This window comes from Rhynchophorus ferrugineus, unplaced genomic scaffold (genome assembly GCF_030347505.1).
Source record: "Rhynchophorus ferrugineus isolate W39M unplaced genomic scaffold, kcgeb_rfMv2 rfM10, whole genome shotgun sequence".
NCBI classification, from domain to species: domain Eukaryota; kingdom Metazoa; phylum Arthropoda; class Insecta; order Coleoptera; family Curculionidae; genus Rhynchophorus; species Rhynchophorus ferrugineus.
The window spans coordinates 229,763-253,305 of record NW_027472589.1 but is presented as its reverse complement, the minus strand read 5'-3'; the positions used below and the strand labels follow the sequence as shown (position 1 = coordinate 253,305).

General features: G+C 43.2%; 5 protein-coding genes across 11 annotated transcripts; 3 read left to right on the top strand and 2 right to left on the bottom strand.

The window, feature by feature from the left end:
* The first annotated feature begins 1 nt into the window (after position 1).
* pins (G-protein-signaling modulator pins) lies at positions 2-5,705 on the top strand. 4 transcript variants are annotated; one of them, XM_076416859.1, is made up of 11 exons: positions 2-231; positions 537-769; positions 819-964; positions 1,019-1,151; positions 1,543-1,782; positions 1,946-2,210; positions 2,267-2,410; positions 3,219-3,372; positions 3,439-3,570; positions 3,627-3,906; positions 4,347-5,705. In XM_076416859.1, the coding sequence occupies exons 1-11, from the start codon at positions 184-186 to the stop codon at positions 4,414-4,416; spliced, it is 1,845 nt and encodes a 614-aa protein (XP_076272974.1). In that variant the 5' UTR covers positions 2-183; the 3' UTR covers positions 4,417-5,705. The 4 variants fall into 4 exon arrangements, with proteins under 4 accessions (XP_076272974.1, XP_076272972.1, XP_076272975.1 ...); XM_076416857.1 differs by having other exon boundaries at positions 2,267-2,449; XM_076416860.1 differs by lacking the exon at positions 2-231 and adding an exon at positions 333-456.
* Positions 5,695-8,078, bottom strand: LOC143204296 (surfeit locus protein 1). The gene is made up of 6 exons (XM_076416873.1): positions 7,690-8,078; positions 7,391-7,629; positions 6,477-6,598; positions 6,223-6,417; positions 5,992-6,165; positions 5,695-5,934 (listed from the first exon to the last, which is right to left on the bottom strand). Exons 1-6 carry the CDS (start codon positions 7,973-7,975, stop codon positions 5,727-5,729), a joined length of 1,224 nt encoding a protein of 407 aa, XP_076272988.1. The 5' UTR covers positions 7,976-8,078; the 3' UTR covers positions 5,695-5,726.
* A 3-nt stretch (positions 8,079-8,081) lies between these two features.
* Positions 8,082-11,778, top strand: Uvrag (UV-resistance associated gene). The gene is made up of 9 exons (XM_076416849.1): positions 8,082-8,408; positions 8,488-9,355; positions 9,408-9,644; positions 9,767-9,932; positions 9,985-10,194; positions 10,253-10,392; positions 10,533-10,778; positions 11,014-11,376; positions 11,434-11,778. The coding sequence occupies exons 1-9, from the start codon at positions 8,334-8,336 to the stop codon at positions 11,589-11,591; spliced, it is 2,463 nt and encodes an 820-aa protein (XP_076272964.1). The 5' UTR covers positions 8,082-8,333; the 3' UTR covers positions 11,592-11,778.
* LOC143204299 (tubulin polyglutamylase complex subunit 2) lies at positions 11,765-13,944 on the bottom strand. 3 transcript variants are annotated; one of them, XM_076416880.1, is made up of 5 exons: positions 13,811-13,944; positions 12,713-12,844; positions 12,381-12,657; positions 12,147-12,306; positions 11,765-12,093 (listed from the first exon to the last, which is right to left on the bottom strand). In XM_076416880.1, exons 2-5 carry the CDS (start codon positions 12,838-12,840, stop codon positions 11,789-11,791), a joined length of 870 nt encoding a protein of 289 aa, XP_076272995.1. In that variant the 5' UTR covers positions 12,841-12,844; positions 13,811-13,944; the 3' UTR covers positions 11,765-11,788. The 3 variants fall into 3 exon arrangements, with proteins under 3 accessions (XP_076272995.1, XP_076272994.1, XP_076272993.1); XM_076416879.1 differs by lacking the exon at positions 13,811-13,944 and adding an exon at positions 13,118-13,253; XM_076416878.1 differs by lacking the exon at positions 13,811-13,944 and having other exon boundaries at positions 12,713-12,969.
* Positions 13,339-22,717, top strand: Spred (Sprouty-related protein with EVH-1 domain). 2 transcript variants are annotated; one of them, XM_076416874.1, is made up of 7 exons: positions 13,339-13,509; positions 18,687-18,879; positions 18,941-19,109; positions 20,168-20,238; positions 20,294-20,453; positions 20,510-20,718; positions 20,770-22,717. In XM_076416874.1, exons 1-7 carry the CDS (start codon positions 13,490-13,492, stop codon positions 21,103-21,105), a joined length of 1,158 nt encoding a protein of 385 aa, XP_076272989.1. In that variant the 5' UTR covers positions 13,339-13,489; the 3' UTR covers positions 21,106-22,717. The 2 variants fall into 2 exon arrangements, with proteins under 2 accessions (XP_076272989.1, XP_076272990.1); XM_076416875.1 differs by having other exon boundaries at positions 13,339-17,208; positions 17,255-18,879.
* The last annotated feature ends 826 nt before the right edge of the window (positions 22,718-23,543 follow it).

The following is a 23,543-nucleotide window of genomic DNA, read 5'->3' as shown; positions in this document are numbered from 1 at the left end:
CATCTATTCTTTGATGGTGAAACTAATACGACCTTAAATGTCGTTATTTTTTGACAGGGAAAGTGTAACAAATTTTATGAAGGTGTGTTTTATAATTTGTTTATCGTACCGATAATGTTTACGCGATTTTAACACATCGGGAACCGGCCTGTTAACAAACGTAACACTATCTAAGGACTATTTATGATGTCTGTGACCACCAGCCAAGAAAACATACAGAATCCCCCTCAGGTGAGTAAGGAAACAATATTAATATTCCATCTGACTGATATTATGCCCATTACTCATACTGTTTCCTTTTAAATTTAACAAACGTAATTAAACAAATGTTTGGTCACGTATGATTGTTGAATATATGGCAAACAACCAAATACAGATCCAGAAAGACTGTGTTTAGAGGCATTTATGTTTTTAATTTAGTTATAGAAGGTCTTGATAACGATGTCGTCGAAAAAGGTGCATCTTTTAGTTAATTTTTGGACAAATTCTTCAAACATATTTTGCAAAAAAAGTGACAAGCCTTCATTTTGTTTTAGGAATATGATGGGTCCAGCAATATGTGTTTGGAGCTGGCACTGGAAGGTGAACGTCTGTGTAAAGCAGGCGATTGCAGGGCAGGTGTGGCGTTTTTTCAAGCAGCCATTCAGGCTGGAACCGACGATTTGAGGACATTGAGTGCTATTTATAGTCAATTGGGAAATGCATATTTTTATTTGGGCGATTACAACAAAGCTATGCAATATCACAAACATGACTTGACCCTGGCAAGGTAACTAATGATATTTTGTCTGAAATCTGTATTCACCGTATTTTTATAGAACAATGGGAGATAAATTAGGGGAGGCCAAGTCTTCAGGTAACCTGGGAAACACACTAAAAGTAATGGGAAAATTCGATGAAGCCATAGTATGTTGTAAACGACATCTAGAGTTGTCCAGAGAGCTAAATGACAAATTAAGCGAAGGTATGAGAGCTGGAAGTGGTGTATACAGCATCCATAAACTTAAATCAATTTTAGGGCGAGCCTTGTATAATTTGGGGAATGTTTACCATGCCAAGGGGAAGCACATAGGCAGAGTGGGACAGAAAGACCCTGGGGAATTTTCTGATGAGGTCAAGGAATGTCTCCAGGAAGCCGTGACATATTATCAGTAAGTTTCCACTTGTTTTTCACTAAAAAAAACACTGAGTTTTTAAATACATTCAATGAAGGAATAGTGTCCAACGTAGGGGACCCGGAGAGTATCCGGAAGAAGTAAAAGAGTTACTACAGGATGCTGTGAAGTGTTATCAGTAAGATATATAGTTGGATGTTCTTGTGTTTATGCTTTTTTGCCTGAGTGTATATATGTAGGCTTTTTTTGGTGTATTAAGTATTCACAAAAAAGCCAATACCAGAAAGTTCTCTGTGTGTAGGATCCTGTATCATAGCATACAGATCCTCTAAATCCTACATGTATTTTTTTTTTCATTTAGTTGATGTATATATAAATTAGCAGTACTGGGTGACTTTTCGCTGCATTAGGGTGTTTTATGTTCTAGGGAGAACCTGCAGTTGATGCGAGATATCGGAGATGTAGCCGCCCAAGGCCGTGCCTGCGGCAACTTGGGTAATACCTATTATTTGTTGGGTGATTTCGGACAAGCCATTACCTATCACGAGGAAAGACTTGCCATAGCGAGACAGTTTGGAGATAAGGCGGCGGAAAGAAGGGCCCACAGCAACTTGGGAAACTCGCACATCTTCATGGGACAGTTTGAAGAAGCCGCTCACCATTACAAGTAAGTGATATTCAGAAAGAACGCCCTTGAAACCTTTAAATAACGTGTAATAAATTTGTATTATGTGTACATGAACGAACAATTTTGGTCAAAGATGAAATAGTATTAAACTTGTTAGAATTAGTATTTTTTGGTAGTAAAATTATTTGATTTAATTTTTCAGGCGAACGTTGGCACTGGCTCAAGAATTGGGCGACCAGGCGATAGAGGCACAGGCTTGCTACAGCTTGGGAAATACCTACACCCTCCTACGCGACTACGAGACCGCCATCGAGTACCACCTGCGTCATCTGCTGATAGCTCAGAACCTGAATGACCGAGTGGGGGAGGGGAGAGCATGCTGGTCGCTAGGTAACGCCCATGCGTCCCTGGGCCACCACGAGAAGGCCCTGAACTTCGCCTCCAAACACCTGGAAATCAGCAAAGAGGTAGATAAGCGTTCGTCCGGTGCGGGGATGGTCGTTAACGTTACCGTGTGTTTCAGTTGAGCGACCAGATGGGCGAAGCTACCGCCAAAATGAACGTGGCCGACCTGAAACGGATCTTGAACTTGCCCGACAGCCCCGAGGTCCGGGACGAGGTACTACCGCTGAAGACGCCCTCGAAAATGGACCAACATTTACACAGGGTGAGGCGAGAAAGCATGGAACAGCTTAGTCTTATTAAGGTAGTTGCTTTTTGTGTTTATTGTTTAACGAGTTCCAATAAACTGTGGGTGTCTTTTATTTTGTCAACATTGCGCTGTATATAATAACACGCTTTTGTTTTCAACGTTAGTTTGTCTGTAACTTTTTGCGGAATGTACACGGCCTGCTTAAATCAATTTTAAAGGTACATGCGCGCTGGTGCAATACCATTCAACAGCAATTTGTTGCGGTATGTCGTCCCGTTTAAGCGAGTTGTTGCTGAAGAATATATGAACTTTTTAGGAGTTGCAAGGGTGTGATTAGAATATTTTCGGTAGATTGGTTATTTTATATAAAGTAAGTCAAAAATGATGAGTGTCTGGATAGAACTGAATACATACAGAGTTGAAGTAACAGTCTTTCCTCATCTCATCGTTTATTGATACATTCGGTATGAGTTTTTTTTTCTCAAGTTTTATCTAAATTCCCCAACACCAAACTATGTAACTGTATGATTTCGTTCATGTTTGTATTAGTATGTATTTTATTCCAAACTATATCCGCGCTAGGTTCGGGCTTATATGTAGCGTTCATCAGAGAAATAAACAAATGCACTCATGAACTTTGGACTTCTTTCTGTCAGTCCAATAATGGTTGATTTTTGCCATATTGCGCCGTTACTTTTAAACTATCAGGACAAAGTTTATGAATTATTGTCAATTTATTGTAATAAGTTTCTCGCTGCATAATGTTGCACCCGTGTGGCTGTTCCTTTGGTGATTGGCGCGTGTGAAATGTTTCGGTTTCCAGCTAACTCCAGACGGAAAAGGCACGGGGGTACCGGCGACTCAGCCCAAGGCGGGCACCCCGGCGAAGGGTGAGGACGACGACTCCTTCTTCGACCTCCTATCGCGATTCCAATCGAAGCGAATGGACGACCAAAGATGTTCGCTGTCCGTCAAGAGTGAGTGGAACGTTCATCCCTCGTCATTCCCAGTCTTTTTCAATGATTTTTCCTTTTTTCCGTCAGATAACAACAAGGAAAACAAGAACGTCACCAACCTCCCGAAGAACGAGGGCCCCGAGGACCTGTTCGACATGATCACCGGCATGCAGAGCAAGAGGATGGACGAGCAGCGGGTGGAGCTGCCCACGCTGCCCGGTAAGCGTCCCGCCTCGGTCTCCCGGACTCTCGAACTGATCCCCGCGTCTTTGCAGGTCTGGAGGCGCGCTCCCTGAGACACCTGAGCGAATCCCGTAACAACTCGTCCGTGCCGGATGACAACTTCCTCGACCAGCTGGTGCGCTGCCAAAACTCCCGGCTGGACGATCAACGGTCGCCGCTACCGGCTCCCTCCGTCGACGCCGAGACCGATCCCCGCCCCCCCGTCAGGAGCGGCGCCACCGTTCCTGATGAGGACTTTTTTTCGCTGATCATGAGGTTCCAGTCGGGCCGCATGGACGACCAGCGGGCGGCCGTACCCCGGGCCAGCAATAGGTGAGCCCTAAAGGCGTTAAGTCTCTCTTTCAAGCGGCACGCTTCCCCGATGGTCCTTTGGGGTGAAACGCGTACGGGACGGACGTTAAAAGTCACAAAAGTCCTGTGTCTTTCGGATCCGGTCGGCTTATTCTTCAAAACAAACGACAAATAATTATATCGTTTTTTTTATATCCTTACAAAAATTAATATAACAAAAAATGAAAAGTGTGAACCGACCAGGTCCGAATCGTCTGGCTCTGTTGATTTTTTACGGGTTATATGGGTTGTCGAGTTGAGAAAATCCTACTTTCCAGCCAATGACAAGTTATTTTTTTATAACCTTTTGTCGTTTAAATGTTCAAACCCACGTAATCCTTCCGCGTACAGTGACCTATTTCACACCAAAGCACCATCAATGGAACCACGCCTAATTGTTCTTACGAATATCTACCACGCAGACTGACAAACGGCAGTCTTCCGCAATCTAACGGAGTGGAGGACGTCAAAAAACTGCCCAAGAAGAAGTAGAGAACCCTAAATCGCCCTCATACCAAATGTACCTACTCGAACAAACAAAACGATCGATTCTTGTAACTGTGTCAAAGTTTCTTCCATGAAGTTTTAGAAATAGTGCGGTCCTTCGATCAGCGAGGGACCTGTGAGAGATAGAGCATCGAAGCAGGGAGAAAGAGTGAATAATTAAACTTGGAACTCTTTTAATTTAGGCATTGAGAATATATAAATATATATATAGTACAATATATTAAAGAGAATATTTATAAGGGCGTCCCCTCTACCGCGTGGGAGATGCAAATGAGGACCGCGACGTAAATATTTTGTTCCAGACCAAAGGTGAAATGTTTTATTTTCCCGGGCCTTGCCCACCATATATTTAATATAACGCAAATTCTAGTTCTTTATCGCGTAGAATTAAGAACCAAATAGATCTTAAACTAACTAATAACAGATAACGATAAAAGTATATTTTATTACTAATATTACTTTATTGTTCTCCATAGGAGTTTTTATAATATAAACATAAAACGTATATTTTTCTTGTTCTTAGTCATACTATAAGTCTACAACAGTAACAGTAAGCCGAGGTATGTTCTTTTGTTTCGGGATCGATAGGCAATCATCGCATTATCCCTTCCGTCAAAATCGGCCCATTAACGCACGGTGATTCTTTTACTAGGCAATAAACGCGTAAAAGTACAAAACTTACTCGTTGTTGTTTGTCTTCAAAATACTTTGTGCCAAAACTCTGTATATTAAATAAACAATGGAATGGTTGACGTGCTTGTAATTCAAATTAAAAAAAGAGTGAGTTAAGTAGACTTTTAACGATAAAAGATTTATTACTAATGTTTACATGTCTCATATATTTGTTAATTGTATACGAATTGTGAAAAGTCCATTTTTTTCCACTAATTGGTCAGGTTATTAAAAGAGTTGTGATATATATTGTGAAATTAACATTGGTAGGTAATTGTTTTCCTAGTAATGTCGGAGAGTCAGTCTCCATTGTTTTATAACCATCTACTATTTTACACCAGTATTGTTCACATGATGAAAATGTAGTTTAGATATTAGGTGCCAAATAATGTCCATTCCAGCGTAGGTTTACAAATTGTTGATGATATGGCGAAGGGGGCGCTTTGTTTGGCGTGGGTCACGTCAAAGCTGTCTCGTGATGCGAGACGATAAATACTCGTTCTTCGTTTCCGTTAAGACTGACAAAGAACATGTTATTAGCTCTATTTTTATTATGTTTACTTTTCAACCCTTGGCAAATAAAACCACATGTACTTTTAAAACGACTGCTGTTTTATTTTACCTCACCTAGATCGAGACAGAAACTTTTTATACCACATGTAGCCTGTGGCTCCGCTTAGCGAGAACCACGTCAGGATGTAGGATAAGTGCTCATTTCTCAGAGCTATCCGGGTCTGGCCGCCGATGGGGCCCTCTGGCGTATAGAAATCGCCCGTTTGGTCAAGGTATATCGGTAGGGCTCCAGTCGCTGAACACATTGCAGGTAGATCCCTAGATAAATATTTTTTGGAATAATAAATAACGTGGTAAGTACCAAACAGGGACTACCGGTAAAAGAACAATTTGCTGCTCGACTGATTCTTAGTGGTAAACACTGGTCTATTTTCGTTTAACCTCACTACACCTATAACATCAACCACACCATCCATCTGACCTCCGAGACGGGTCTTGGGATCTAATTTTTTGGACGGAATCCATCCCCGATTTACTAGAATCGTTTCCCTACAAAAAAGCACATAAATCTCAATAGCTTGACCTCTAACACTCCACCATCCTCACTCTCTGTCCTCCAATTTAAATGGTGTAATAACCAGGTAACCTTGCGATGTACTGTTACCGGAAAACAAGGCGCTTTGTGTCGAGGCGTCCCCTTTCACCAGCAAAGACCTGGGGCCCATGTAAATTTCCTTATCATGCAGAAACTTGCCTCTAACATGCACTGGCCGGTACTCCAAATTGTCAACTTCTGTTAAACTGACATATTTAAGGAATAGTACCTTCCGAAAATTACTACAGAAACGACGTCAACTCACTCTTCTGGAAGTTGTACAGGATTACTATTTGCCTGCTCCTTTAGTTCCCTGATGAGGTTCTCTTTCCACGATTTTCTCTGGACCTGCCAGACTCCAAGGCCGAAAGCTGAAGCCGGTATTATCTAAGATAAATCAACTGCTAAATCGTGTCAATATTTCTCGACCAAATTAGTACCAAAAGGAACCATCCCAACGGTTCGATTGTATTTGTTCTCGAGGGTTTCTTAAGGATCGGTTTGGACAGTTGATTGAGTCCGTTTTTGAAACATAGAAATCTCAAATTAACTTTTACAGGGAAATTATTGTTGACTCTTAACAACTTTATTAAACGGTTCATTGTTTATAAGCACAAAATATTGAGAATTCCTCTGTGTTTTGTGTTTATAAGAAATGGTTTATTGGTTATGTATAAATTCACTGAATTCTTCTCTTCTCTGCATTGTCACAAATTTTATAACGATATTGTTAGAATAATAATTATTATTATAATAATATAACAATAATCCAACACTCAAAAAACGGGTTGACAAATGATTGTTCACAAGATATTTTGATAATTTATTTTTGTGGATTCTTAACTTTATCAATTAAATAAAAATACTTCTTTTGCCTCCTTTTTTTGCGCCACCATGATAATCCCTTCTAACCAGTAAAAAATAATTTATTTTTGGAATACATATAAGTTACAGTTTGCTTTTGCTTTGTTTATTCAAGAACGTCATCATCGATTTCGAAAACTCCTCGCTCTGGAAGCATAACCTTAAACCTTCGATTTCTCTGTTATTGCTCTCCGTTAGGGCGCCGCGGAAGTTTCTCATTAATAGCTTTTTATTTAATCTAACAGCGTTGACAGGCAATTGCCCATATTGATTGAGATTCTTGATAAAACCCTCCAGCTGTCGATGGGGTATTACCTCCGAAACTAATCCGAATTCGCGAGCCTCTTTCGCAGGTATTTTACGTCCCAAGAGAATAGCTTCCGATGCCTTGCTGCGTCCCAATATTGCTGGATATGTGAAGCTAGACGTACCCTCCGCACAAAGCCCCAAATTGATGAACGGAGTGAGAAAATAGGCTTTATCCGAGCAGTACACAATATCACACAACGCAGCGGTGGTGGCGGCTATTCCGATAGCAGGCCCATTTACAACCGCTAAAAAATATTGACATTTTACCACTATTTAATCAACTGTTACTACAATTGCTAGGTCACCTATTAAAAGCTTAGGATAATCAATAAAGGCTTGTATAAAATCTTTCACTGTATCTAAAGGATCAGATTCATTATTTTGTATTGTAAATTCGGTTCCACTACTATAGAAATCTCCAGCCCCCGTTATTATAGAAACTACGACATCGTCATTTTCGGCATCTTTCCTTAGGATATTTTTTATCTCCACATACATGAATTGATCAAAGGCATTCCTTTTTTCTGGACGATTCAGAATTATTTTACGAACACCTTGGTCTAAGGTACTTATTACCTTTCGTTCGGACATATTTCTAAATTATACAAGATTAAAGTTCATACATAATTATAACCTATTATTATTGTTTTTTTTTGGATCTATGGAAAGAAGAAATATGTGTGACATATATAGAAAAAGTGACAAATGACACTAATGTACATTGACATTTCCATCCCACTTTCTCGGATATTTGTCAGTTTTTAGTTAGTTGAAAAACATTATTTGCAATATTTAGGAACAGCTACCTTATTTTACTAATCGGTGTTGGTAAAATTGGTCTGCTTGTGTCTAGTTCTAGCGCGATTTAAAGAAAACACCAATAGGTTATGTGTATATATAGAGACAATACAAACCTGTATGGACTTTTTAAAAACGTCTGCGATTTGCTATGAGTTTTGTTGTATCAGATTTTTCTTTGGGTAGACAACGATGTCGACAATGGGCGTCTCTCATTTCTCAGCAGGTATTATCACATAACTCTAGATATTCTTAATTGTATTCAAATTAGATGCCAATGCACACAATAACAAACCTTGTTTTAGTTGCGGTTGCGTCACGTCGATCAAATTCATGCCTACAACCTTCCGGCAGAAAAAAGGTCGAGTTTCTATTTCACCCTCCATAAAACCTGCATGAGCTCTCCATTCTATACCAGTGAGAAAATATGCAGCAAGCATCCGAAATGGACAGAACTGATACTTAGAGACGTAGAGGGTCACATATCGTCTGTGGTGATTCGAATATGGAAACACGCGAGAGATAATGACGAGATAATCATCACTTTGGGCGTACATTTTTCGGGACTGGTGTATCTGGGGAGCAAGATCGCGGATCTGCATCCGAGATACTTTAAATTAAACACTGTGATATTCTCCATGCAAGGAGGTTATTTTACTAGTCACACTTTTATTAGGAACGACCTTGACGGTGCTCTACCTTTTCAGAAACACTTAAATCTCATAGAAAAAGATAATAATGAGCTGGTGTTGTATAGGCGAGTGGCCATCAAGGCCCCCAAAGGTGAAGTTCAAAATACCTATACGTTAGATAAATTGAAGCAGTTGCACGATTTGCAAAGGCTTATTAAAAACAAAAACGAGGAAGTGAAGGGTGTAGTGGAGAAAATTCATAAAGCAACTGAATGTGATCAGAAGAAAACAAACGAATCCAGTACATCCAGTGATAGTGTACGATTTGCGCCCCAGTTGCTTACCATGAACTCATTAAACAAGATGCTGCATAGTAAACCAACCAAGAAGGAGAGAGAGAAGATGCAGAGTGTTGCCAAACAAATCGAGGAATCGAAATTTAGGATAAAGTTGTTGAGTCAAGAGCGTGACAAGAAAAAGTCTCAGATCCGAAGTTTGAAACAAAAACATGGTCAGATAAGCGATGATAATGTTAACAGACGTGAGTACTTACTGATTTTTATATCATTAGTTATCATTCTTTATTGTTATAGAGTGTAATTTAACTTCGGCATATCATACTTTGAGTAAAAACATTGAGAAATTCAAGGAATACAAACACAACTACTTAAGGCATAAAGAATTGTTTTTACATACCACGAAACAGATTCAGGCCAGGCAGAAACAGCTGTTGAAGGAATTGTTGTTTTTGTATCCCATAGAAAAAATTCCCAATGAAAACAAGTATACGATGCTGGGGATATATTTGCCAAATTCAGAAATATTAACTGGTAAGTGTTTTTAAAAAAAAAATCTTAACATCAAACTACATTTTTTTTTGGCAAAATGTGACAATTCTAATATCATAAGCCGTCTGAGAATTGTAATTAAAATAATTTTTTTGTGGTTGCAGATTGTTCTGACCCAGGAATTTCAGTAGTGCTAGGATATCTGTGCCACATTTTAATTATGTGTTCTATGTTCCTCCAAGTGCCGTTACGGTATCCGGTAAAACACTACGGTTCCAGATCGGTTATCTACGACCATATTTGGTCTTTAATACCAGACAAAGACAGAGAGTAAGTGTTGCAGCACATTTTTCTGTTGTGGTGATCCATCAATTGGTCCTAGGTTTCCGCTGTACACGAAAGGGAAAGATAAGGCCAGCTTTGGTTACGCCGTGTTCCTTTTAAACCAAAACATCAGCCAACTGCGACGGTTTTTTTACCAGTGGAGCACGAACGAGCTGAAGGAAACTCTAAAAAATATGTACTCTTTTCTGTTGGGGAACGATCGGAACGAAGTGGTCGCATCGCCCTTTCATGAGGAGGTCCCCAAAAGGTGAGTACCGTCTCGGACGCTAGCGAAAATAATGGGGAATTCGTACTTCGTATTTTAGATTGAACGCGGATTATTCTGGCCCGGCTGAAAGCGCGAGCTCAGAGAGATTGAAAGAAGGCGGTCCCCTTGCCTTGGACAAGTTGGTTAGTCTGTCCCTTTCTAGTTCATCAAGTACTAATATAAATGATCCTCTCTTAGGTAAAGATAAAACAAAAATAACTGCATTTGCGGAATATGTGTCGTTTTTTTTTCTTTCTTTTTAACACAACTTGTTTTGTGCGCTTTTTTGAAATTAATCATTTCGTCGATATTGATGCGATTTTGACCGTTTATTCCAGAGACTATCCTCGAAGAGATCCGCCAGAATCGAAGGTCGGCCGAGTCCGCGGTGGTGAGGAGCCCGTCGAGGAGGTTAAGTTTCTTCAAGTCCACCACGAGGCATTCCAAGAAGGAGGTGGTTGCGTCGAGGGACGGGTCGAGCGAGGCCCTGGCCGTTCCGGAAGCCTATCTGAACAAGCAAATCAGCAAGGATGTGTTCGATAGGTTTGCCGCGGGATTGCACTCGTTGCCGGGCGACCTGGAGGGTAAGGTTGTCGGACGTTAAGAGTCGTTGGTGTTCGGAAGGCTGTGTGGGTTTTAAAAGGCTGCAACAAGACTTGGTTAATAAACTGTCGTTATCTTAAGGGGCGAATTAAATATATATATTAAATAAGCTGGATATAACCTCTCGCCGAGGCACCAATGAGTCTTAACGTGCCCAATTCGAGGTTGGTTATTCAAAGATCCGAGCTGATGATGTATCTATCGTTGCGAACGCAGGTTTGCACAAGAACAACACAGGTATACTAGTCAAGGACGGCGTGGAAGAGTTCAAAGCGAACTCAGATCCGGCAGACGCCCAACGGTTCGATTCCATCGAGCAAGGCACCGATCCCCTGGACCCGTCGTCCGGTCTGCACGGCGCGGTCACCAAGTCTATCAGGATTCGGATGGGGATGAACCAGCCGGAGACGAAGGGGATCAGCAGATCGGCTGGGTCGTATGTCGACGAGCAAGTGAACGGCCTGGTCCGGGCATCGTTGGAGTTGGGCAGCGATCCCTTGATCCACCAGACCGTGGGCGATACCGGAGCGGCGCAGGTACCTATCAGGCAGCCAAAGTTTTTCGAAAAATGGCTCAGAGGTTCGTCTCTTGGAGGTTACCGATCGAGGATTGGATTAATATCGCATTTGGTTTCAGGCGACAGCAACCTCCTCCTCTTACCCGACGGGGTGGTGTCCGATGAAGAGTTGCGCGCCTCCTTGCAGGACGTGTCTCGTCCGTTGACGGCGCGCACCGACAGGCTGCTGTCCACGAACCAGTCCTTCAACCTGGTGAAACACAGGAATCTCGACTGAGTCGGACAGGGTCGAGGGCCGCGCGTCAGTCCCCTCGTCGCTCGAGCAGTTATCTCCTTCCACAGACTGTACTGGATCGAAAGGAAACCGATCGTTTTATTGTATCGTTATTTTAGTTTTATTATTCCTTATTTATTGAAACAAAGTTGCGTTTATTAGAAATAAACATGTTACGTTACAAAATAAATAGATCGTTTTTAGTGTTTCCTGTTTTTCGCGCTGGTACCTTTCTTGGGGACGCTCTTGGATTTGATCCTCTCCTTGGTCTTGTTCTCCGTGGAACGTACGTTGACGTTCCTTTCCAGATTTGTTCCCTGGCTGCCGCCCTGCGATGGACTGAAGATATTCGGATCGATTTTATTGACGTTGTCCAGGTCGTATTTGTGCCGTTCCACCAGGTTTCTGTCTTCGGCTAAGATGCCCGGGGCTATTATGGTGAACATTTCCCGACTGGTCTCGGGCAGGTTTTCTTTAGAGAAGGCGTACTGCCAGTAGGGTATACCTGGAATAATTCAATTATATGTAGTCGCTGTTATACGGGGAGAGAATTTTTACCTAGATGTGCAACGGTCATCCGAAAATACGTGGTGAAGTCTTCAGCTAGAAACGAAAAGCTCATCTGTCCCCAATAGAACCATATGTTTGGTATGGAATATGTGGTTGGATAAACTAGTACCACCTTGGCGTTTTCATCCACATTAGCTAGTTCGAAAACCTATAGATAATTCAGGGTGATGTCTTTCTAAACCCAATATAAGATAAGATTCACTCACTCAAGCTAAGACTCACCTTACTTTCCCGGGAGAGGGTCAGGGAGTGCCTTTTGCCACAATGTTCTACGTTAGCGTTATTCTTTGTTTCGTATCCATACACCCGAATCACATCGTTTATGGCGTTGACTTGTATGATACCAGTACGGTAATCCCTCTCCTCCTCGTTCGTTGTCTTGTAATCGTAGGAAAATTCGTATGTTAACAGAAATCCGTTGCAAGACGAATAAAAAGAACGAAGATCTTCCGGTAATATCACTCCGTTGTTATGTTCCCAAGCTCTGATATCTGCCTGTCTACAATTAAAATAAATCATTCTGCACAGTGTATCGCTTTATTGTATTTTTATACCTAACCCCCGGGATCCTTTTTAAAGTTACCTTGGATACACATGGGCTTCTTTCGAGCACTTTGGACAGTCCCAACAAGAGATTCTCGTAGAAAGAATCCTCCGATACTTTGTCCACTACGAAACCCATGTCCCTACAAAACGACGACATTGTTCTACCGTTTTGCGTTCTAAATATTTTCCTTTTCAACATTTTCGAAATATTTTTAAAAGGCGTCAAAAAGCGCCAAGATTTTGAAAGTAGTTCAAATGAACAATGGATTTTTTACCTACATCAATCTATGTTTAAATTGATTGATAATCCCTTGAATTGTTTCTTATTTAAATAAAAAATTATAACGTCTTAATCTAAAGATTTGTTTCTGATAAATATACAATGGTAAAAATAATAGTTCACATATACTTACTTTTGGGTTCACAATTAATTTACATTGTAAACTATACAAGACTGATACATAATAACTAATTATTTAAAAGAATTGGGATCCAAGTACCAATAGTCAAGGTTTTTAATCGATTAAACAAAACGGCGAAAACGAATCGATATTCAGCAAAAAGCGCGCGAAAAATCAAACGAGCCTTTGCGAGTTTGACGTTGGCAGGCATGCGCGCCCCCGCACAAAATGTCAGATCGAAATGAAAACTGACAGCGTCAAGTCAAACAGTGATATTTTTCAATAGAATGTTGTTCGTGTTTCGCTGGGTTTGATGTTGTGCAAAAATGTGGGTTCCCATCAAAAAACTGACTCTAACAACTAGAATTTTTTTAGTGACCAACCATGACCGACAGATCTGAAGAGTAAGTACGATTATTGTTGCTATTTAGCTCGCGAGAGGAATTGGCGGGTACAACACCCTTTTCGTAAGGGTTGCGGGCGTACGTATCCGGTCTGAAAGGCGTTGTTTTCGTTGCGTTGGATAGCGTCCGACCTCTGTCCGTTCGCGAACCATCCTAATCCGTGTTATTTCGGCCTTTTACAGTCGTCTCTCTCAGGCGATATGCCAAGTTAATTCATGTAAAGCGCTGCATATTAATCAATGGAAGATCCATTCATAAGTTTATCTTGGCTTATTCCGGATAAAAATATAACGTCCCTCACCTTGCCGCCCGATTGTTTTTCTACCGCTGCGAGTTTCCTGTCGAGAGAAAAAAACCCGTTTTCGTGATTCCGTCCGTCTGTTGCGGGGAAGGGTGTTATGGGTAAAAAGGGTGGTTCTGTGTGGCTGTCATTTTTTTTAAAAACACCGTTTAATTGGAAACCTTGAAACGTTTACGATAATATTCGGTCACTTCTGAGTATCCAATCGAGTCTATGTCGATCGTATATTGTTGGTTTTAAAAAGAAATCGGGTGAGAAATCGACGCTAAGGTTATATTTTTTCGTGGTTATAGTTACTGGTCGTTCTAAGCGACGTTACGTAAATATTCTGGGGCTGAATCGACACCAATTAATCTAATTAGAAGCGTTAAAGTTTCCGGTTCATGGACGATTGGCCTTTCGGAAGACCTGACGGTACGGCCGTCTAGATAACACCGAGAAACATCTGGCACTGAACGTCTGTGACTGTTTTTTTTATCCGTGCAGGAAAACAAGGTAGCTCGATAAAAGACGGGAAATGTACCAGTGATTATTCTCGATTTCCAATAATCGTCGTTGCGATAATTGCTATTTATTGTCAAGTTAATCACATCCGGCATTGAATTGTTTATAATTTCCGGTCGAAATCGTACAGGGGTGTTCCGTAAAGGTCTCTCATCCTTATATTTTTTCGTATTGACGGAAACTGTCTCGATTCAACGTCCTTCTGTTCAACGTTAGATTCCGTTGATGTTGCTCTAGTTTTGTAATCAAATTCGATGTGGATTTGCTCTTGCTTAACGTGCAACAATGCCCAACACCTGTTGCTATTTATTTTTGCAGTCCTAATTTCTTCGTGTGTCTGTCGAACTTTGACAGTTCCCTTCTTTTGTTTTCTAAAGTATATTCGGATTTTTAACGGATACTTGAATATTTGGTTGTCTGGTTTTTTTTGTTGCGGTTCAATTATGGGATCGTATATCGATTAAAAACACCGATATATGTTGACTCGTATCGGTTATAACTTTACATCTACTATGTGAAACGGTGTTATCGTAACATAAAAGGAAATTGCTGTATAACGCTAAAAATATTCACAAAAAATAATGTTAAATTTTAAAAATATATAAAGATGGCTTAGAATGTATTGGATGGAATCAGGAACGCAACTGAATTGAAAAGTTGCATTTAGCAAATTAAAAATTCCTGTTATTTTTCAAAATAACCATTTGTGTGTATGTTATTAATAGTTTGTATAATTTTTTTATATTATTCCAATGTAGATGTTAACCTATTGTTCATTTATTGCCCACAAAAATTAATATTTTCTTTTCAGAAATAGTTGGGACATTTTTCAAGAAAATACATTTTTAAATTAGGACAATGAAAACGTATACTTGATTCATCCAATATATTTTAGTTAATTAAATTATGCATTACGGGTTGCAAATACTTAATATATTGGAGTATTAATATTGGAAGCGTTTTTTTTTCGGACCATATCGATTACGTTTGTGTTTGTTTTTTTCTGTTTGGAAAATCGGGGATGGACGCGACCGCTCTATCCATTCGGGTCGGTGGTGGATTCGGAAAAACATCAATGCAGAGGCGACTCCTTCAGGTACGAATCGTCGTGACCGAGGCATCGCAATTGCGAATGAACCCCCGAGCTGCCGTTGGAGGGGGTAATGGAGGGGTGCAATTTGTCCGTTAGGAGGGGGAGGGGGGAGTCTCTTTGACCTAGTTTGGTGCATGAATGGCCTCGCTGGAGGCCAACAACCCCAACGGCGGGAATGTAGGTCATTCCGGGTTATGCAGAGCTATATTTAGAACGGTCTAGGTGGATCTATGGAAGGAATCGTCAATGGACCCGATTTTTTGTTTCCCGGTGGCGATCGCCCCTTCGTTTATGCGGATCCCGGGATATTTATTGGCGTTCCCTGGGCCGTAAACAATAATAAAGATTCCGCCTGTGTTTCCGGCCGGTCCATTAATCCCGCTGCGGAGCGGGTGGTGGGGGGCTGCTCCTCCCGCTTTCGCCCCCCTGCACCCATTCATGCAGGTCGCCCTATTCATGCGCCCGTTCCGAAAATAGTCCGTTGCGGCGGCGACCTTATTTTCTGGCTCGCCCGGTATGTGCGCGACCCAGTTCCCGGCGGGCCGCGTAGGGTGTTACCCTTTCCGGGGGGGCGGGAGTCATTCATGGGTCCGAAGTAGGTTAGATGCGGCGACGGGGCCGGCGTTGCCACGTCCGCCGCGTTCATTAATGGGACGCACTGTCCGACCCGAGGATGCGGTCGGTTCGTTTCTTGCGGACTAAACCTGTTTTTTCTTCATTCTCTCATTCAGCTCGCTCTCCTGGGCTTCGGACGGCGTGTTGGCATTGTTATCTCCGTACGATACCGTCGCGGTCTTGGACTGTTTTTTACTTCTCGGAACGATAACGTCACGCATCCTAACCGCGGGACGAAACTCCGTCTTTTTCCGCCATTCCAATTTCCCCATCACGCCCAACTTGGCACCATCCTAATGCAATTATTAACATGCCGATTCATCCTCCCCGTCCAATGGCAGAGCGGGCTTCTCCGGTGTCTTGTGCGAATTCGCTCATTTCACTCAGACGAGGTTCTTTCGATACAGAAGGATAGGAAACGATATTACTTAAGATGTGGGTATATAGACTATTGGCTTTTTACGATGCAGAAATATTTCTCGTTTTATATGCTTAATTGTAATTTTTTTAGGCACATTTAAAACTCGACCATTTTTGCGGACGTGATTTGAGTCGTCGTAACAGGGATTCGAAGCAGTTTTCGCCTGAGATTTGTTTAGATAATAGCTAAAAATCGGGATTATTCATCTATAGTATTACCAAATTCAGTTTATAAAAACGTAAAATCCCTTTTGAACTCTGAGCGTTTTTCTGATTAATTAATTAATTTCTCTTTATTTTACTAATTAGTGGTCTAATTATAACGAGACAGAATGAAGTCTGTGACGAAGTCTATAAAATTCGATTTGTGTTGGTACTGGTCGACGCCGTTGGCATATGTCAATGTAAATATATTAAAACCACTCTAACCTACAAACTATTGTCGCTGTAATTAACTGTAGTTTAATTCCTTCGGAAATATATGCATTGGATGCACTACAGTGTTAGTTAATACACTACAGTATTTTATTCACATGAGTATTTCGTTGTTAGAGCCAAAATAAACGAAAACTTAAATATGATGCGACAGCTTTTGCATATAAATCTTGATGATTGGCTGTTTTATTTAATGGACTATAATATACAGAAATATTTCCCAATTTATATTCAGAATTCTATTTTTGTTTAAATTCACAAACTGATTTTTTCGACACTTTTGCCGAGATAATTTAAGTTCTTAAAACGACGATTCGAAGGATTTTTTTTTGCCTGGGCAGATTTGTTTCTATAAGAATTGAAAATGACTTATCTAGGTAATTGATTTGCTAACTTTTATTAATAGTCCTTTCTTACATCATACTTCATCCACATTCTTTTTCTTCGATAATTGGTGTGAGGCGTTTTAACAATATATCCTCCGGAGCAGTTTGCTAATCATTGGGATATTTAGTCGATAAGATTCGTTAGGTGATTAATCGGGTTTGCGGATTATAATAATCTGCCACTGCTTATGAATGCTATTTCTTGGAAGATGTTTAACAAATTGATCTCTGGCGTTTTCTTGAATCTCTTGAGGAATCTCCTTTTGGGTTATTGTGTTTATAATTCTCTATTAGGTATAGGTAAGGTTTTATGTCCGTCACCAGGGTATGGCTGGAGAGTATTTGCTGGATAGTTTAATTTATTTGCGAACTTTGTTACCGAAATTTCGATTCGTCATGAAACATCACTATCTCTAATTTGAATAACGTTAGCGACGTACACTGCTGTTGAATTGAATTGCAAGCTAAAACAAGCTGAACGAAATCTGATTCGAATTCGATTCATATTGAACTGTCGCGCTTCCGTTTATTATTCATTGAACCACCTGCGGGTGATATACAACGGATATCCAAAAAATATCTAAACATTTTCTACGTATACGTGTCTTATCACAACGGTATGAGTGAACTGAGCGCGCGTGGTCTTTTTTCGCAAGTGGCTCCTGACGTCACTTGCCCCTACCGCACCGTCTCGAGCACGTGGATCAGACCCTCCCCACCCCTTATTGACGTTTTCATTCTCTTCTGCAGTCGGTTCTTATTCTTGGTTTTTTGTTAATGTGTCCGACTAATATGAATGAAGGATTTCGCGGAGAGGCGGATCGCTAGGGGGACGCGGTCAGGGCGCCCGAAACGACCGTCCATCCTAGTGCCTGATGTATGTGTGTGTGCACTTCGGCATCGTTCGTTGAACTCGACTTCACCCAGTTACCTAAATTTTCTCGCATCCCTCACCGCCGTGCCTCCGGCGGGGGGCGGTGTGCGATCGGAAGGTAGGGGAGAACGAGTAGTGGTGAGGTGGGGGACGGGACGGGACGCGGACAGCAGTGACGTCAATGAATATTCCCCGACTTCGTCACCGTTCATACTGACGCGTTCGTTCAGTGTTCGGTTACGGACCCACGGACGTCGTCGCTGTCTCCTTCGTGGTGGTGGTGGTGGTGCCGAATGACGTCTTGCTAGTCGTCGGACACGAAGGGGACCGCAGCTCTGGAAGGGAGCACGGAGAACCGCGCGTTGGAGCCGGGTTCCTCGTCCGATTCTGATTCCGTGCCGGAATCCGGCATGAAGATCCAGACGAACGTGCAAACGCACGCTCCCGCCTAGTAAGTCTCCCGACGGTGTGCCTCCGGAACCCGGCGCCCCCTCGTCCTTTCCTCCGACCACTTTAACAGTCCTGACCCGTAACGTTTTCTTTCCGCAGTGGCAACTACTTGGTGCGGGTACGTGCTCAGGTGATGTCTAGGGACGACTCGTCCGGAGGATGGGTACCGCTGGAAGGCGGGGGGCTGAGCGACGTGTCGGTGAGACGGCGACCAAGGCCGCAGGGCGCCGGCCCCCCCGACAAGCCCAAACACGATTACCTCATCTACGGCAAGAGAATAAGCGACAACACGGTACGACCGCTATCACTCATTTCTCTCTACGTATTCTCTAACCCTTACTCTCTTTCCGCAGGTAGTGCTCAGCTGCACCATCAAGAAGGATTTCGAGTACAACAAGGTGATGCCCACCTTCCATCACTGGAGGACGGGTTCGAAGCGCTTCGGCCTCACGTTCCAGGCGGCGGCCGACGCCAGGGCCTTCGACAAGGGCGTGAGGACGGCTGTCGAGGATCTGCTGGACGGTAAGTTGCCACGCGTGGCGCCTCGTCATCGGCGCCGCCACCATCACATCGCAATCTCCCCACCCCCGTCCACCAGCCATCCGTTTTGTTTGCGTTTCTTTTTGTTTGTCCACAACGACTAAAAAAATAGAGAATATACGCCAGGTTTCCGTAAATTATTTGACAAAGACGGTCGACTTTTATTCAAATCGCAGTAAAGTAGATGAAGGGATGTTCATGCAACTAACAATTATCAAATTCAAACTCCACAAATTCCTACAGCATACTACAGAAATCCACGGACCAGGGATATTTTTCAAGGCTCAAATGTTCTGTTATACTTCAGCCCGACTATAGTTGCTCTACGCCATGCAACTGCAAGATTCTACTCGAACTCATCAGTGTGAATGCAGCGTCCCAAACTATACTAAGAGACATTGACGAACCAACGTCCATCTGTTTTATTTTCTCGTGATTTGTTTGATACTTTTGATTGGATATTGTAGAGAATGAGCCCCACTGCGACAGTTTGGAGTTATGCATGTGTGGGATGAGAAGACAGGTTTATGAAACAATATTATTTCAAGAATAAGAATTAGTGACTTGTTGGGTCCGTCGGGGCACTGACGTTATTACTGCTCTGCTCACATTTCAATCCGAGCAAGAGCTTACAACATAAACACTGGCGGCCACCAGGAAACCGCTTCCGGTGTATGTTCTCTGTTTTTTCTCCGCTCAGTCGCGCGACCGCAGCCGGTCGTTTCACGTAATCAGCCGGTCCCGACTCATATCACCAGTATTTTATCTTATTTGCTCTATGTGTCTTTTTTCACTGCTTTCCTAACTACGGGATTTCTACATGGTAAGTCGAGCATGGGCCAGAGCGGCGCGGCTCGCGCTTCCGCCTCGAGAGGACCGCGCGGCTTTGCGTGGCAGGAGAAAGCGGAAGCGCGAGCGAGCCCTCGTCCATCGATGTGTCTCTCGGGGGAACCGACGTGAGAACCCCGCGTGCGTCCACGGCCGCCCCCGAGCTGAGAGCGAGCCGCGCGACCTGGTTGCATTGGTGGTCGTTTTTCTAGGTTTCAATCACACCTCCCCATCAATGATTCTGCCCAAATGCACTCGGGAAGTCGACGACGACGTGTTCATGGTATGTGCCCGCTTCTATTTATCGTTGTGTACCTATCTTCCGCCTTTGTCCACAGACATTGGAACTGCCACGCGACCCGAAGGACTCCAGGAGTAGCACGGACTCGAACAGCAGCGGCAAGAGCGGCGCCGCCGAGCACTTGCACAGGATCACTTACGTAGGGAAGGATAAACCGGTAGAGCCGCCACGCCAGCACTCCTACGACCCCCAAAAAGGTGAGTCGGCGTCGCGCCGTCGTCGGTTTCCGACTGACTGTACTGTTTCCTCACAGGCGGCTCCGAGTACGTGCAACTACAGCCGAGACACGAATACCTGTACGTGGAGAACCCGCTCAGCCAGCAACCAACGCTGCCCCCCACATGGGAGTCGCCCACGGCGCTGAAAAAGGCCTCGCCCCCGCTGCCGCCGCAACCGCTTCCTGAGGTCTTCAAGCCGATCGTGAAGCGGCCCCAGCACTTTGTCTGCCGCTACTGCAACTTGGTGAGTCCGTTCAACCCTTCACCCCCCTCCGTCTAACCCTTCACGTTGCAGCCCTTCACACGAGAGGAGAACACGCGCGGCTCCTGCGAGTACGCGCCAGACCGGGTGCGCTCCGTCGTGCACTGGCTGTCCTGTCTTCCGCTGATCAATTGTTCCATGTATCACTGCGCGGCCGACTCGGAGGGCGAGATCCAGAGCGACCCGTGCCGCTGTCAGGGCGAGGACGAGACGTCCGACGTGTGCGCTCGCCGCTGGATCGGACTCACGCTGCTGTCGACGGTCGTGCCCTGCATCTGTCTGTATCCCCCGCTGCGGCTGTGCCACTCGCGCGGCGTCCGCTGCGGCCTGTGGGGCGGCAAACATAAAGCCACCACGGAGGGCGCATGACCCTGGGAGAGCGAGCTCAGCACCGAATTCAGCTTCGTGTAGGGTGACCCGTTCAAGCACACCAGTCTCTCTCGTTTAGCGTTCAAACGGCCGCCGCCCCATCCTCGTTTCACTTATCCTCCGAAACAGAAGAAGAAGAAGAAGAAGAATGAACTAATTCTGCCGTTCTCTCTAAGAAAAACGTGTACAAGCGCGTGTACATACTCTTATTCGTAGCTCTCGTTGTTTGTGGTTTAGAGAGGGGGTCGCGGGGGGACGCCGGCCCCTCCATCGGAACGCGCCTATCCAGTATTAACGGTCGGCGTCTCCTGCGCGACCTCCTGGCGGGACATCCTCCGACTGAGCAATTAGCATTTGTAGGCGGAACGGGATCTAAAACCGAAAAGAGGTAACGAACGGCGGTGGCGGATCCGGACACGTTCGTTTTCCAGTGCCAAAATCATCATTTCTCCAGGCCGATGCCCGACGCTTGTTGGCTCCCTTTCTAACCCCCAACCGCTCCTTCCCCACATACACACCCTCGATCTTATGAGAATAATGTCTCTTCGCTATCGCTATTGATACGTTCGAGGTTAGCACCTAGAGATATATTTATTTAAATTTAGTTCGTATATATGGAAGACTGTGATTTTAATGTTAAGAGTTCTCACGATGTTTTCTCATTCGGTTCCGCGCACGGCACAGGACGGACCTTCCCTGCCCGGGAGAGGGCGCGCGCGCTCAAGTCTCCAATCGCCGCCGCGGCGTCTCCCCCTCCCGGAGGTTCCGTTACGGCGAAGAGACGAAACAAACAAACATACTGCCAAAAAAATAATATGGAGACGAAGAGTCACTACGTGTAAATATCCGCTCCGGATTTGGCGCATTGTTCTGACAATATACGCTTTCGTGCTAGTGTGGACGCCGGGGCGAACCCCGGGGGCGATTCGAGAACACAGAGGAATTGCCGCTGTCCATCTCCGATATCATAGACTAACCAAACACAAGTGTTTTATATCTTATAAAATGTACTAATTAAACTTGATATACATATAAATATCATAGATAATATGGCAACATTGTACATACGTATGGTTGAACAAGACCACGAAATAATTATTGCCCAGTTAAAGACCCCTCATTTCCCCTCCCGTGAGAGTCTACGTTTCCGGTTTCGTCGACCTCACGGAGTCGTGTACATACCGCCGGAATCACGCCTCTCTGTTATCGCATTAGATCGGTGTCGTTTCTTCCTCCCTCCCCCGCTCTTACCTGGGGCTCCGATGAATCTCCACGGAAAAACAGACCCAGGCGATACGCGGGCTACTCGTATCCCCCCTCTAGTCGTTACCCCGAAATCGCCATGGCCTTCAAGGGCTCTGAATGTTATGGCAATTTTTCGATCTGCGTACGACTGTGGGTACCGCTTCGGGCGACTTCTGACCACGTTAACGACGATCTAAAATTCGTCCGGTACTCCGGACGTCGGTTTTAGATCGGAATCGATTCCATTTACTTTTTTTTGCACATACAAAAAGAATCGTTAGTATAGTGAACTCTTAGTTAGTTAAATAAATAATAAATGTTATATTGTAATTTCAGATTTGTAAATAATAAATGTTTATTTAAAGAGTGCCTTGTTTTTTCTCGATAAAAAGTACCTATCCGAATTGAACGTTATATTCTAAGTTGCAGGAGTGCTTTCATTGGTTCTACACCTCCAAAGTTGAGTGAAAATTTGTTTAATGATGTACTGCTAACCAGCAATTGTTAAATATTAACCTTCAAAGAATATTGAAATACCAGGAATTACGCTCATGCCGCTATCTCTCAGTACTCACACGAACTAAAGTGGAAACAATTATATATACAACAGTAACCTATTATATTTTTAATTAATCATTGCTAGTCAACCGCTCTGCCATCTAGTAGCTCTTACTCAAGTTACAGCTTCTACCATTACAGATAGCTGTAATTATCATCTTTCCTCTTGCAATTTTCGACGTAATAGACTGCTAGTAACATCTCTAGGTGTCAGATCTGTTATAATAATACACGTTTATTTAAACAATACCTTATTTCCCTCTGGGTAATGAACGGCAGCCCAAGTTTAACGTTAATATTTTAAGTTACGCCGATGTTTTCATTGTTATAGATCACTAAATTTGATTGAAAATAATTTTCTTAATATATTGGCAGCCAGCAATTCTTGTTAAAAAATTACTCTGAATTTTTTTATTAACCATAGTTAAACGTGCAGCCATCTACTAGCGCTTACGCGAATTAGTGTTTCGGGTTATCATGTCGTTACAGTTAACTGTAAATTTAAATTGATAACACATTGTAGTTTGAACCGACGATCATGTGTGTGCCGCGATCTATTAGCGCCCCTGAGAACTAAAACTGGAAACACATATATAGGAAACTGTAATATCTACTCAAAAATAATCATCTGTGTA

Excerpts from the sequence above, each read along its gene's own strand:
- pins (XM_076416857.1), top strand. The coding sequence starts at position 184 with ATGATGTCTGTGACCACCAGCCAAGAAAACATACAGAATCCCCCTCAG. Across the intron at positions 965-1,018 it reads AAATGACAAATTAAGCGAAG|GGCGAGCCTTGTATAATTTG; the intron begins GTATGAGAGCTG and ends AATCAATTTTAG. Across the intron at positions 1,783-1,945 it reads GAAGCCGCTCACCATTACAA|GCGAACGTTGGCACTGGCTC; the intron begins GTAAGTGATATT and ends TTAATTTTTCAG.
- LOC143204296 (XM_076416873.1), bottom strand. The coding sequence starts at position 7,975 with ATGTCCGAACGAAAGGTAATAAGTACCTTAGACCAAGGTGTTCGTAAA. Across the intron at positions 7,630-7,689 it reads TTATCCTAAGCTTTTAATAG|CGGTTGTAAATGGGCCTGCT; the intron begins GTGACCTAGCAA and ends AATATTTTTTAG. Across the intron at positions 6,599-7,390 it reads AATTCGGATTAGTTTCGGAG|ATAATACCGGCTTCAGCTTT; the intron begins GTAATACCCCAT and ends GATTTATCTTAG.
- Uvrag (XM_076416849.1), top strand. The coding sequence starts at position 8,334 with ATGAGTTTTGTTGTATCAGATTTTTCTTTGGGTAGACAACGATGTCGA. Across the intron at positions 10,393-10,532 it reads TATAAATGATCCTCTCTTAG|AGACTATCCTCGAAGAGATC; the intron begins GTAAAGATAAAA and ends CGTTTATTCCAG. Across the intron at positions 11,377-11,433 it reads TTTCGAAAAATGGCTCAGAG|GCGACAGCAACCTCCTCCTC; the intron begins GTTCGTCTCTTG and ends ATTTGGTTTCAG.
- LOC143204299 (XM_076416878.1), bottom strand. The coding sequence starts at position 12,903 with ATGTTGAAAAGGAAAATATTTAGAACGCAAAACGGTAGAACAATGTCG. Across the intron at positions 12,658-12,712 it reads AAAAGGATCCCGGGGGTTAG|ACAGGCAGATATCAGAGCTT; the intron begins GTATAAAAATAC and ends TTTTAATTGTAG. Across the intron at positions 12,307-12,380 it reads CCCTCTCCCGGGAAAGTAAG|GTTTTCGAACTAGCTAATGT; the intron begins GTGAGTCTTAGC and ends AATTATCTATAG.
- Spred (XM_076416874.1), top strand. The coding sequence starts at position 13,490 with ATGACCGACAGATCTGAAGA. Across the intron at positions 18,880-18,940 it reads AGAGAATAAGCGACAACACG|GTAGTGCTCAGCTGCACCAT; the intron begins GTACGACCGCTA and ends CTCTTTCCGCAG. Across the intron at positions 19,110-20,167 it reads TGTCGAGGATCTGCTGGACG|GTTTCAATCACACCTCCCCA; the intron begins GTAAGTTGCCAC and ends TCGTTTTTCTAG.